Source organism: Hemicordylus capensis, chromosome 3 (genome assembly GCF_027244095.1).
Source record: "Hemicordylus capensis ecotype Gifberg chromosome 3, rHemCap1.1.pri, whole genome shotgun sequence".
In the NCBI taxonomy this organism is placed as follows: domain Eukaryota; kingdom Metazoa; phylum Chordata; class Lepidosauria; order Squamata; family Cordylidae; genus Hemicordylus; species Hemicordylus capensis.
Window position 1 is genome coordinate 27,547,129 of NC_069659.1, and position 12,767 is coordinate 27,559,895.

At 44.1% G+C, this 12,767-nt stretch overlaps 1 protein-coding gene across 1 annotated transcript in view; it reads right to left on the minus strand.

Annotated features, from left to right (window-relative positions):
- The window catches only part of PDGFD (platelet derived growth factor D), a 303,356-nt gene that overhangs the window by 124,472 nt on the left and 166,117 nt on the right, over positions 1-12,767 (minus strand). The window contains exon 2 of the mRNA XM_053311254.1: positions 1,199-1,403. Coding sequence (XP_053167229.1) covers positions 1,199-1,403 — 205 coding nt within the window. The remainder of the gene's footprint in view (positions 1-1,198; positions 1,404-12,767) is intronic.

A 12,767-nucleotide genomic window follows, 5' to 3' on the forward strand; every position in this document is an offset into this window, starting at 1 on the left:
TGCATAAGAATGGGAGACCTGATGTGTGAGTACTGCACGATATTCCCCTCAGGAATATCGTACCCCTCATGGCACCGCTCTGGGAAGAGCAGAAGGCTTCAAGTTCCCTCCCTGGCTTCTCCAAGATAGGGCTGAGAGAGACTCCTGCCGGCAACCCTGGAGAAGCCGCTGCCAGTCTGTGAAGACAGCACTGAGCTAGATAGACCAATGGTCTGACTCAGTATATGGCAACTTCCTGTGTTCCTGTGCCATGGCACTTGCTCTTGCTCTCCTTTTCCTGCCACCACTGTGGCTGCTGTGGCTCTCTCTCTCTCCCCCCACTTTCTCCTGCCACCACTGTTAGGGATGCACAAGCTGGCTCGCATCAAGCCAGGATCGACATCGAGTCGACCAAGTTTGGGCGGTCCGAGGTCAAACTAGACCAGCTCCCAAAGTGGGGGGGGGGCTGGTCCGAGCAAACCAGACGGCCTCCCAGTTTGTGGAAGTGGCTCGTGGGCCAGCTCAGGGGGTATACTTGTAAAGGGGAATCCAGCTAGAATTCTCCTTTATAAATGCAGAGGATTTCCTAGCCTGAAAAGGCTTCTTTTAAAGGCTTCCGTCACTTTCAAGTTTGGAGGCGGGGGCTGAAAATATTTCTTCTACCTTTAAAAAGAATCCTTGGTGGTGGCAGCAGCAGCACCTGTGGCAGTTGCTACAGCAGTGGAGACTTGGGAGGTGGTGGTGGCCTCTGCACACCCTATGACTCCAGTTCAGCATGTACCCTGCGATCCTACTCTCATCTTTAACCTCATGCAAATTCAATTAGGCTCCCTCTGTGTTGTGCAAGTTGCTAGTCTTTCTTTTTATAAACTGAAAAACAAAACTTATTTTAAGAAGTGTCTTAACAACGCTGTTTGCTCTGGCAGTTCAGACCGGCTTTGGTGTTCGCAGGTGATATCCAGCCTGGGTCCTCCAGCAGTCAAACTATCATGTCGTTTTTATAGCTGCTTAAATCCAGAGCAAGAGGTTTCTGCTGGGGGCAAGTCAGCTCACTGAGGGAGCATTAACGTTTGGGATGGAGCCATCTTGTTAACCTCAAACAGAGTTCCCACCAGCGTAATGAGCCAAGCAAGGAGTCGGGCTGCCTGTTTCTTTTTGTGGCAATGATAAGATTAACGTTTTGTGAAGCTGCGGTTGTTTCCCCCCCTCTCCCACTCACCTGCAGATATCATTCTCTGGCTCCTCCAGTCCAAACTGATTATCAAACACCAGCTGTATCCTTGTATTCTCCACTGAGAGCAGCCTCCATGTCAGTAATAGGTTCCTGGGGTAGCTATTTGGGAAACGAGGGCTGTGGATGTTGCCATTTCCCCAGATGTTGATGGTCTCTTCTTTCCGGTACAGGGCTGTGAGGTGATTGCTCTCTGTTAGTAATCACAACTTGTAGAAATTAGTATGTGGTTCAGAATGGGATGACCAAAAAACAAACAAACAAAACCTCTCTCTCTCTCTCTCTCTCTCTCTCTCTCTCTCTCTCTCTCTCTCTCTCTCTCTCTCACACACACACACACACACACACACACACACACACCCTAACAATCCTAAGAAATAAAATGACAGCTGTAGAAGACATCTACATCTTCAGCAGGGGTCTGCAAGCTGTAATACTCCAGCTGTTGCTGAACTACAACTCCCATCATCCATAGCTACCATTTATTGTGGTGGGGGATGATGGGAGTTGCAGTTCAGCAACAGCTGGAGTACCACAGGCAGGGAACACCTGATCGGCAGGAGTTTGAGAACTGCTTGTATGTTCAGCTTTTTGATAGACCAGAGTCTACGACAGTGTTCTCTCTAATTTTTTTTCCATCTGTGTGCAGAATGAATTTTGTTCTGGGCGGCAGTATCAAGGCAATGTGTGCACACGTATATTCAGAGTAGGACCATCCTGATTCCATCTGAGTGGGATCTAAAATTAACTGAGCGGACATCAAAAAACCTGTGTGCACACATATGTGTGCAAACTTTAGAGGGAACACTGATCTACAATGATTCTCTGATTAAACCCTGCTAGGACTGCCCTCTTGCACAAAGGACCTCATTTATTTATTTATTTAACATATTTTTATAATGCCCCAAAACTGCATCTCTGGGTGGTGTACAACAAAACAATACAAATGAAACAAAATTAAAAATAATTAAAATATTAAAATCATTTAAAACCCAGCATTAAAAACTATTAAAACTATAAATCTAATTAAAAGCTTGGGTAAACCAATGTATTGTCAGCGCCTTTTTAAATGATGCCAGAGATGGGGAGGCTCTTAGTTCAACAGGGAGAACATTCCAAAGCTCAGGGGCAGCAAGGGAGAAGGCCTCTTCCCCAGTAGCCACCAGACAAGCAACCATAGATGAGCCTTTCCAGATGATCTCAATGGGTAATGGGTCTCATGGAGAAGTTCTCTTAAATAGTTGCCCTCATGTGGGCAACCTCATGTTTAAGAAGAAGTCCTGCCTAATTTTTCAAAGTCCTGCCTTGTGCAATTGTCGACTTTCATTCTCCTATCTGCTGTCAAAAGCAGTTGGAGCCGGTTGGTAGCCTTTAGCACCACACTGCAGCAAGCTGGAGGGAGCTACCCAACTGCAGAAGGACTGTGGAGATGCCATGGGGATTCTCTGCAGGAACTCCCTTACCACAGCACTGTTAAATAGACCTAAGCAGCATGCCGGTTGCTCTGTGGCAGCAATCCTATGTGTCTCACAACACTTCCATTTACACCTAATTACTACATATTCTTTGCTGCTTTAGTTATAACATTTCTCAGCCACATTTCACAGTTGCCTCAACCATAACCAACCAAATTGCAAAAACGTCAAGCATTGCATATCATAAAACAACACGGTAGCAGAGAAAGAGTACATATTCATCCAAGGCTACCATAATCACAAATGGTTGATGGAATTCCAAACTAGCTCACCCCCAGTTATTTCCTGGGTCAGATTACACCCTGAGCAGTAAAAGAGCTAAGAGGGGCATGGCTTTCTGCTTCCTCCTGCTTCCATCCACTTATTTGTCCCCAGAAGCAACTGAGTTAATTTTATTTATTTATTTTATTTATTGTTAAATTTATATACTGCCTTTCATTAAGACAATCCAAGGCGGTTTACAGCAAAATGTAAAAACAAGATGGTAAAAAAGACACAATTAAAATATTAAGTGAAAAATATTAAACAAATCTGATTAAAAAATTAAAACAAAAGCATAAAAGCAATACAGAGTACAAAGAGCAGCAGTAGTGGCTCTAGTGGCAGGGAAGAAGGGAGGACCCCCTCTTTATTTCCTCCTCCTTGATGATCAGAACACTGGCTGACATACCATCAAAATAAAAAAGATGTAGGGAAATCCAATCATGGGTCCCCCACATCACATGCAGTTTGGTCCTAAAAAGTGGGCAGATGTGTTTTTGCAGTGACGGAACTGTTGGAGGAAGGAACTGTTGGAGGAAGTGCTCCAGCAGGAAGTTGCTGCTCACTCTGTTGTGCGACAATGCAAGTGGAACGCAGGCATTCCCACTGCAACTCCACAATGCCTACTACCACAAGCGCTTTGTTAGTATGTTCAACACCATGTTCAAGGTGTTAGGGACACTGGGAAATGTAGTTTTCTCAGGCACCTGAGAAAACTACATTTCTCAGGATCCATATAACCTGGAATACTGTTTTCCAGTCATCAGGGAGGGAGGGTCCCTCCCTCCCTCCCTGATGACTGGGAAACAGTGATTTTGCCGCTAGAGCCTAGTAACAGAAATTAGCAGCCACAGCTTCCACATAAGGGAGCTTGAAGGCTCACAGAAGGAGTTAAGGATTGGGAGTGATGCAGGCACTAGGGCTTGTCAGCATGGGTCTCACAGTTATGGGGAAGTGGCAAGGGGAAGAGAAGAGCTTAACACATTCCCCCATTGCCATACCCCTAATCCAAATCAGAAGCCCCACAGTTGCTTGTACAGAAAGCAAAAGATGTTGGGAGAGCCAGTCATGGGTCTCCCACATAATATGTAGTATGATCTTGAAGGTGTGTTATCCTGAGGCTGAACAAAGCAGCCTTACATGTTTACTTCAGATAAATAATTCTCCTTCTAGCATCTTTAAATAAAGGCACAGTTCAAAAAATAAAAAATGGCATCTTTTCCAACAGGCCTTATCAATCTTATCAATAGCAAACTGCTAAGATGGTCTTTTTCTCCCCTGCAAGCAAGCAAAGTTCTCCAATTCCCAACCAATAATTTCATCAACCTTACACAGGAGAATAGTTTTCCTTGAGGCAATAGTGTAATTTCTCTTTCTCAAACATTATTCCCAGCTAAGTGTAAACTTTGATCAAAACAGACAATAGGATGTACTTTTCCCCAGCATCCTATAAGCCTTCAACTAAGGAAAAATAGAAACCATTCATGTTAGGTCAGCCTTGGGTTATTCATATCAAAAGTCATAGACCTTTAATATCAAATTAACTTGACTATACATTTAGTTCCACATACCACAGTGTACACTGGCCCTCTTATCAATCATAATTAAGAAGGCAAAATTTTAAAATAGTGCTGATTTGGATTAGCACTATAGTAGTGCTGATTTGGACCCCTCCCATTTTCCCCATCATATTCTGTCATATTGGAAATACCTTTCTCATTTTCTCCACTGTGCTCTGGCAGTGAAAATGATGGCCCAATAGCTGAAAAATTTCATGTGGGTGTGAGAAATACTGAGAAATTTCCCAGTGTTCTGGCAATTAGCATTTCTTCTGCAAACCCCCCCCCCCCCCGCCCTCAGAACAACTAGTGCTGTCATTCTGTGACATTAGTGCTGTGGCCACAGAAATGTGGTGTTTCCTGTAAAAGAGTAACAAGGCTGACATGATGCACATTGGTATGGGGCAGACTTCTGAGGCAGCCCTGACACTGTTCAGGTTGAACAAACAGGGACTGTTCAAAAATTTAACTGAAAGAAAAAAACTTAACTTAACTTAAGGAAGGTATTCTCATGACTGACAAAAACCAGCTAGGGGAGCCTAGCTCAATTTTAGCAGAACATGAGAACCACTGGGCTCACAGGCAAGCCCGGTTGCCTCAAAGCAGGTAACCCGGTTGCCTCAAAGCGGCGACACCCTCCCCTTCACCCTGCAAACTGGGTTTCCGGATTGTGTGTTGGTGTGGCATGGCTCCGCCCCCGAACTCCCAAGCCCCCGCCGGCTCTCTGACGGAGCCGGCAGTTGTGTGGGCGGCCAATCTGGCCACACAAAGCATCCCCTCCGGTTGTCTGCTCGCCCCGCAAACCCACTCTGGGCAAGTCTCTCCGATCATGAGACTCGCTTCAAGGACTAGTACGAAACCCATATGCAATCAATGCTATGAGAAACAAAACGCTTAGGAATTAGGAAATATTTACTATGCAATATAAAAGATAGTGGGTGATTCTCATGATCCCCAAGAGTGGGTGGGTTGGGGGTGGGAAAGGCGCCTAAAAGCTTACCTTCCCCACAGATGATCCAGGTGGGAGTATGCTCTGCACTCTCACACAAGCAGCCCTGCTCCGTGAAGCATGGAGCACGGCAGAGGGACCTGGGGCCAGAACTTGTTGTTCTGGTCTCTGGGAATCCCACAATGTAATGTGTGACACATGCATTGCATTGGGGGATTCCCCCAAGAGATGGGTGTTCTAGGCATCTGTCTCTGTGTGCAGCTGGGTTGGAAGCACCTTGTGCTCGCTCATGAGCAAGTAGCCAGGGGTAAGGGAGAGCTAGCTCCCTTAACCTCGGCTAACAGCCGGGGTGAATAACGAGGCTAGTGAGAACTGATCCTGGCGGTTCTCAAGCTCAGCCTAACCTGGGCTGGGCATCACTAGCCCGGGTTAGGTTGCCCATGAGAACAGCCCCATTATGAACTTTTTAAGATATTATGAACTAGAAATGCACAGAATGAGCCAAGCTCCGCATGAGAAAAACATAAGAAAGCAAAACTTGAAAGACACATGGAGCACTATAGATCCCATGTTTCACTGCAGGTCATCAGTCATGAGCAGAAAGCATCCAAAGAGGCATGTTATATGTAAATAAACACCATAAGGCATTTGGTGTTCAGAACACATAGATTGACCACATTTTCCCCCATTCGCAGCAATGGGCATAACTATGGTAGTGCTACTTGTGCAACCACTTTTGTAGCTGCCTTATGAGTCCTCAGCCAGACTGTACATCTGCGGATCATGTTGGCCAAAGACAACAAAATGGCATTGACTGCCACCAGCACCACCGCACCGTGATAAACTGCCCTCTCAAAACTTTGCAAGTATTTCTCCCGTTTCATCCCCAAACCCTTCATCTTTTTGAATTTTGCCGAAAACTCTGGCCTGTTTTGTACCAAAACCCTTCAACACCTTCACATTTCACCAGAACTGCTTCTACAAGAAATTTCGGATCAGCTCCTTTATTTAAAGAAAGTGGAGTCTGCTAAAGCTTGGCATGCTAATCTCATGTTGTCCCTCACTGACACGGTACAATATGTCAGTTTCTTTTAGGTAATTAAGCAATTTGTATAGCACTTTTCGGTTTTCCGTTGCCAAAGGCAGAATACATAATACCGTGAAAACATCAGTTATACAAAATATATAAAAACCAAGTTGAACAACTGAGCCAAACACATCAAACCTAAATCAAAGGAGCTGAGGAATGAACAGAGAGCAGGGAAATATCTCATTGGGGGTGGGGGGAGACTAGCTATCTAAAGGCAAGCAAAACCAAAGTTGATCATATTTCACTAGGGAGGGGGATTCAGAGGTAAAGCACTATGACCAGGGTCATTAACCCGAGGATCTCCAGCTGAGGCTTCAATACATTGTTGCTGGAGGTTATGGAGAGTTCAGTATCAGCTGGAGAGCCTCAGGGTTGGCCACACTTGCACACTCACTATGAAGGCCCTGTCACTCAACATCATCCCCATCACCTTTGAAAATGTGGTCCTTGGATCAGGGCTTGCACTGGTTACTCCAATGATGGGCAGGTCCATATGGGACTATCATATTAACTTCTTCAGACACCCTTATCAAACCAGCTAGGGCAGGCCTGCTCAACTTTGGCCCTCCTGCACATGTTGACCTTCAACTCCCATAATCCTTGGTTATCGGCCACTGTGGCTGGGGATTATGGAAGTTGTAGCCAAAAGCAAATGGGGGGGGGGGGAAGTTGAGCAGGCCTGATCTAGGGTTACCTCCAAAAGCCTGAAAAGTAATACCTGAAGCAAAGTTCATGGTCCCGCACCCCTAAGGAGATGTATCAAATAGTGTTCATAGGAACCAAATGAGGTCCTATAAAACAAGTGAAATTTCTCAAGGGGGTTCTGTACTTCCCAAAAGCCTGATGCTAGTATGTTGTGTAAGTACTTCCTGTTCTTGCGAAAAGAACATCAGAAAATGCCCTGCTGGATCAGGCCAGAGGCCCATCTAATTCCACATTCTGCTTCATGCAATGGCCACCCAGGTGCATCTGGGAAGCCGGCAAGTGGGGGAAAGTGGGCAATGCCCCTTCCTACTGGTGTTCCCTAGCGCCTGGTGTTCAGAGGCATGCCTTAAAATATGGCCTTTTAAATAAACAAACATTTTCCCCTAAATTAAGGCTGAAAACACCTAAAACATGGAGTACTAATCAAGAACTGAACCAGGTTCTAGTGCTATTGTGTATGGCAAGTAAAAATGAACTGGTGAGGATGAATCCTTGACCCAGTTAAGCATGAACAATGAGGTTAAAAATAAACTGAATTTAAGTTCAGAATTTTAATCCCTCTTTTATATGAAAGCTCTTCTTCAGATCCACTTAGGAATACCATCCCTTCTTTCCTTATATGGCTAGGCTGCTCCTTGGTAGATGAGTGGATGTGGATATTCACTTCCATTATATTTTGCATTAGAAGTGGAAGTATGTCGGCCCATCAATGAGCCCTCTGGAGAGTCAATAACTCTATCTGCAACAAACAGCTTGAAAAATATACATGGCAAGAGCACTTGTAATAATGGGTTTTTAAAAATATGATTGAGGTGCATCATTTTAGATATTTTTGTTCTGCTTTCCACATTTCCTACTTTCCCAAGGGACTCTGATGTGGTTTTTTAAAAAAGAATTATGTATTGAAAGCCAAAGATAATAAAAGCATTTTTATCATATGCAGACTAAAGCTATGACATCATATGAGGGGGGAAAGGCAATTTTTGGCATTCTCCTCTCTCCTCTGAGGTCCTTTGTGCCTCCCGAAAATATGACCCTGAGAACGGCACAGCCCTCAGGGACATATTTTCAGGAAGCACAATGGGCTCCAGAGTAAAGGTGATATAATCAGAACTCCCACCCCCCACCATGATAAATAATACAGCACAGTGCTAGTCTGGATGTTAGCTACTGGATTTTATGTGCTTCACATTTAACAAGAGGTTGGTTGCTTTTGACTATGGCAAGTGTACCCTAGTAGAATGTAGGAAGTGAGAAGCCAGACACAGACACCAGCTAGCCACACATGCCCCGGTGTGCTCTGTCGCCATGCCACTTGTTTCGCCATGGTTCAGAGACTTTCCCCTAGATTCAGGCATGTGCTGAATATATGGAAAGTAGCTGGTACAATGGCAGGGCATGATGGTACCAGGAGGCATGGCTAGCTGGCATGTTTGCATTCCTTCCATTCCCCTACAGTCACATGTAGAGTGTGACTGAATAGCTGTTGCCAACCCCAACAGGGGTTCTCTGGACACAGACACTGGTGTAATCCTCAGTGTATTGTATTCATTTCAACAACTTCTGCCTAGTACTAGTATCTGGAATTATTAAAAAGGGTGAAGAGTGTGTGGTTCAGTTTGTATACTGCCTTTCATAAGTCATCCCAAGGCAGTTTACACAAGTGTAAATACTATAAAACTTTTAAAAAATCACATTTAAAACATTAAAATCAGTTAAACAGTAAAAATCATAAAACACACATTCCAAAAACCCATTAAAAAACCACCACCAAAACAAACAAAACCCAGAAGCAGGAGAGCCGAGAGACCTGGCAGCCCCTAAGGATTAAAAGCCTGAACAAATAAAAAAGGTCTTTAGTTTTTTTTTTAAGTAGCCACAGATATCAAAGAGCCACAGATGTGCAAAATGCTCTCCACTGGAAGAGCATTCCAGAGCCTGGGGGCAACAACAGAGAAGGCCCTGTCCTGCACGCATGTCAATTTAGCCTCTCTCAACATCGGCACACAGAGCAAAGGCTTCTCTGGCAACCTTGTTGTGTGATATAAAGTCATCCTGGTGATGCATCCTGAGTAAGTGTTTGCTTCATTTGGAACATTAACCAATTGAGGACTCACAGGGACTCATGAGGGGATTCAGCCTCACTTGTCTCCTGAATCACTTCAGTGATCACTGCTAGGAGGGAAATGGTAGCAGTAGGACGAGTGTGTATGGCGGCGGGGAGGCAACTAGAGCTGTGCAATTCGAGTCAACCTTGAATCAATTTGGGTTGAATCAGGGATGATTCTGTGGTTTCACCTCGAATCAAATCACCGTCATAAGAGAGCGTCCAATTCAGGGTTGAGGAAAATCACCTCTGATTTGACCCAAATTGATTCAGATGATTTGAGCACCATTTTTCCAGGAAGAGCTGGTCTACCAATTGGGGTCAGCGGATAGACCAGCCCTCCACTCCAGACTTAGCATGTCAGCCTACTTCAGAGGGCTGGTCTTCCTGTTGACCCCAATTGGTAGATTAGCTCTCCCTGGGAAAATGGTGCCATTTTGAGGCCCATTTTTCTAGCTCTCCCTGGGAAAATGGGCCTCAAATTGGCGCTCGAATCATTCGAATAAATTCACAGCACTTAGTTACTTGACACACAGTATATAAGGCTTTTCACCTTTGAACCCAGTACCTTCCCATAACTGCACTTCACAACCTAGTCTTTATTACAGTCTGTCCTAATAACCCAGTAAGGTAAAGTAAAGAGTACCAGGAGTTGTTGTTGTTGTTGTTGTTGTTGTTGTTGTTGTTATTAATAATAATTCTATTTCTATACTGCCCTTCCAAAAATGGCTCAGGGCGGTTTACAAAGAGAAATAAAACAAATAAGATGGCTCCCTGTCCCCAAAGGGCTCACATTCTAAAAAGAAACATAGGACACACACCAGCAACAGTCACTGGAAGTACTGTGCTGGGGGTGGATAGGGCCAGTTACTCTCCCCCTGCTAAATAAAGAGAATCACCATGGTAAAAGGTGCCTCTTTGCCCAGTTAGCAGGGGTTAGGGTTAGGTCAATTTCGACTCCTGGCATGCACAGAGCCCTGTGGTTTTCTTTGGTAGAATACAGGAGGGGTTTGCCATTGCCTCCTACCACGCAGTATGAGATGATACCTTTCAGCATCTTTTTATATTGCTGCTACCCGATATAGTATCAGTAGGGATTCGAACCGCAACCTTCTGCTTGTTAGTCAAGCATTTCCTCACTGTACTTTAAAAAAAAAAAAAAAAAGACTGTCTGAACCAATTTTTAAAAAGGGATTCAGGGGGATCCAGGAAATTACAGGCCAGTTAGCTTAACATCTGTTGTGGGCAAATTGACAGAAAGCATTCTCAAGGATAGAATCACTAAAAATATAGAAGAACAGGCCCTGCTAAAGGAGAACCAGCATGGCTTCTGCAAAGGTAAATCTTGCCTCACCAACCTTTTGGAGTTCTTTGAGAATGTCAACAGGTATGTGGATAAAGGTGATCCAGTTGACATAGTATACTTGGACTTTCAAAAAGCTTTCGACAAAGTTCCTCATCAAAGACTCCTGAGAAAACTTAGCAGGCATAGGATAAGGGGACAGGTTCATGGGATAAGGGGACAGGTTCACCATTGGTGCTCCCTGTTACCTGGTATTCAGGGGTATGCCACCTCTGATCCTCTTGGAAGTATATAGCTACCAAGGCTAGTAGATGTTGATAGCCCTTCCCTCCATGGGTTTGTCTAATCCCCTTTTAAAATTATCCAGATTGGTGGGCATCACCACATCTGGTGGCAGCAAATTCCATACTACACATTGTATAAAGAAGTACTTCCCTTTGTCTGTCCTGAATCTCTCAGTGTTTAGCTTCATGTTGTATCAGAGAAGTTGGGTGTACAGAAAGCTGTGCAATTAACCTCTTATCTAAGAACTACCAATTCCTCCCCACAATGTCTGAAGGAGTATCTTTCCTTGATGAAGCAAGGGAAGAGGAAATTTCCCTTTTAAGTGCCAGTTCCCCTCCCTCCTCCTCCTAACAGTGGATGATATTCTCAAAAAGTATGTGTAGAAGAATGTTGCACTAGCTACTTGTGTGAAGTCTGGAGCTTGCACTCCAGACTAATTATGCAGTGGTGCAAGTACACTTCATTTGTTTTAAGGATGACCTTTGTGTAAGAGTGCTAAGGCACAATAGTGCAATTCCACAAAGCCCTGTTTTTAGTGCAACTATAGCCCAATTCAGACATTATGCTAAACGAGTGTACAAGTCTCTGTACACTCATACAGGTCTTTGTGTGAATGACTGTACCTTTGTTCATTTTAAATGTGAACCTGGATACAGGCCCTTCAAATCATGGTATGGATAGGAACTGTACTTCTGTACCTGTGTTCAACCTAACATGAGACTCACTCTACCTGTGTACAGCTCTGTCCTGCGTACACTGTGCACTCCTTGTACAAGTGTTGAATGGAACGTGTGGATGGGCTTTATGTGATCTTCTTGTACTAGCACAACTTTGTTCATTATGCAAGAGATTTGTTAGGATGCCAGCCACTAAAAATAATTAGTGATATGTGACCACCTGATATGTGACCACACACCCTCCATTCCGGAGGAGATGCGAGCGAAAGGGCTTTTAAAGTCCTGTGTGAAAAGCTCCACGGAAGTTTCTCACACAGGGCTTCCTTTAACTCGTATCTAACTAAACCCCTGCTAACTGGGCAAAGAGGCACCTTTTACCGTGGTGATTCTCTTTATTTAGCAGGGGGAGAGTAACTGGCCTATCCACCCCCAGCACAGTACTTCCAGTGACTGATGCTGGTGTGTGTCTTATGTTTCTTTTTAGAATGTGAGCCCTTTGGGGACAGGGAGCCATCTTATTTGTTTGTTATCTCTCTTTGTAAACTGCCCTGAGCCATTTTTGGAAGGGCAGTATAGAAATCGAATTAATCATCATCATCATCATCATCATCATCATCATCATCATCATCATCTACTCCGGAATGGAGTCACATATTGGCCAGATTTACCCCGAAATCCCTGCGAGTTATCGGTGAGCAGTTCACACACAATTCGGGTTTTTCACTGCATGTTAGAGTGTAGCTCTGTTTATATCCAAGGTAAAATATTATTATTATTAACAATAATGATGGCATCAATAAAATTACAACACATCAACTACAGAAGGCCACACTACTCAGGACAGTACAAATTCTACGACGATATCTTTAATTCTTCTTTTGTTATCCTAGACCCTTGGAAAGGGCCAAATAATTAAAGTACCAAATCCAATCAATAACATCTGGTAGACTGTGTATAAATAGCATCATCATCATCATCATCATCATCATCATCATCATCATCGGGGCCACAGAAATCACCATCAGCCAATTACAAAAAGCAACTTTACTGGGAACAGCCTATATTCTGTGAAGATATCTATAATAATAACAGCAACAACATTGATAATACAATTCAGCCATCCCAGGTCCTTGGGAAGGACTCGAT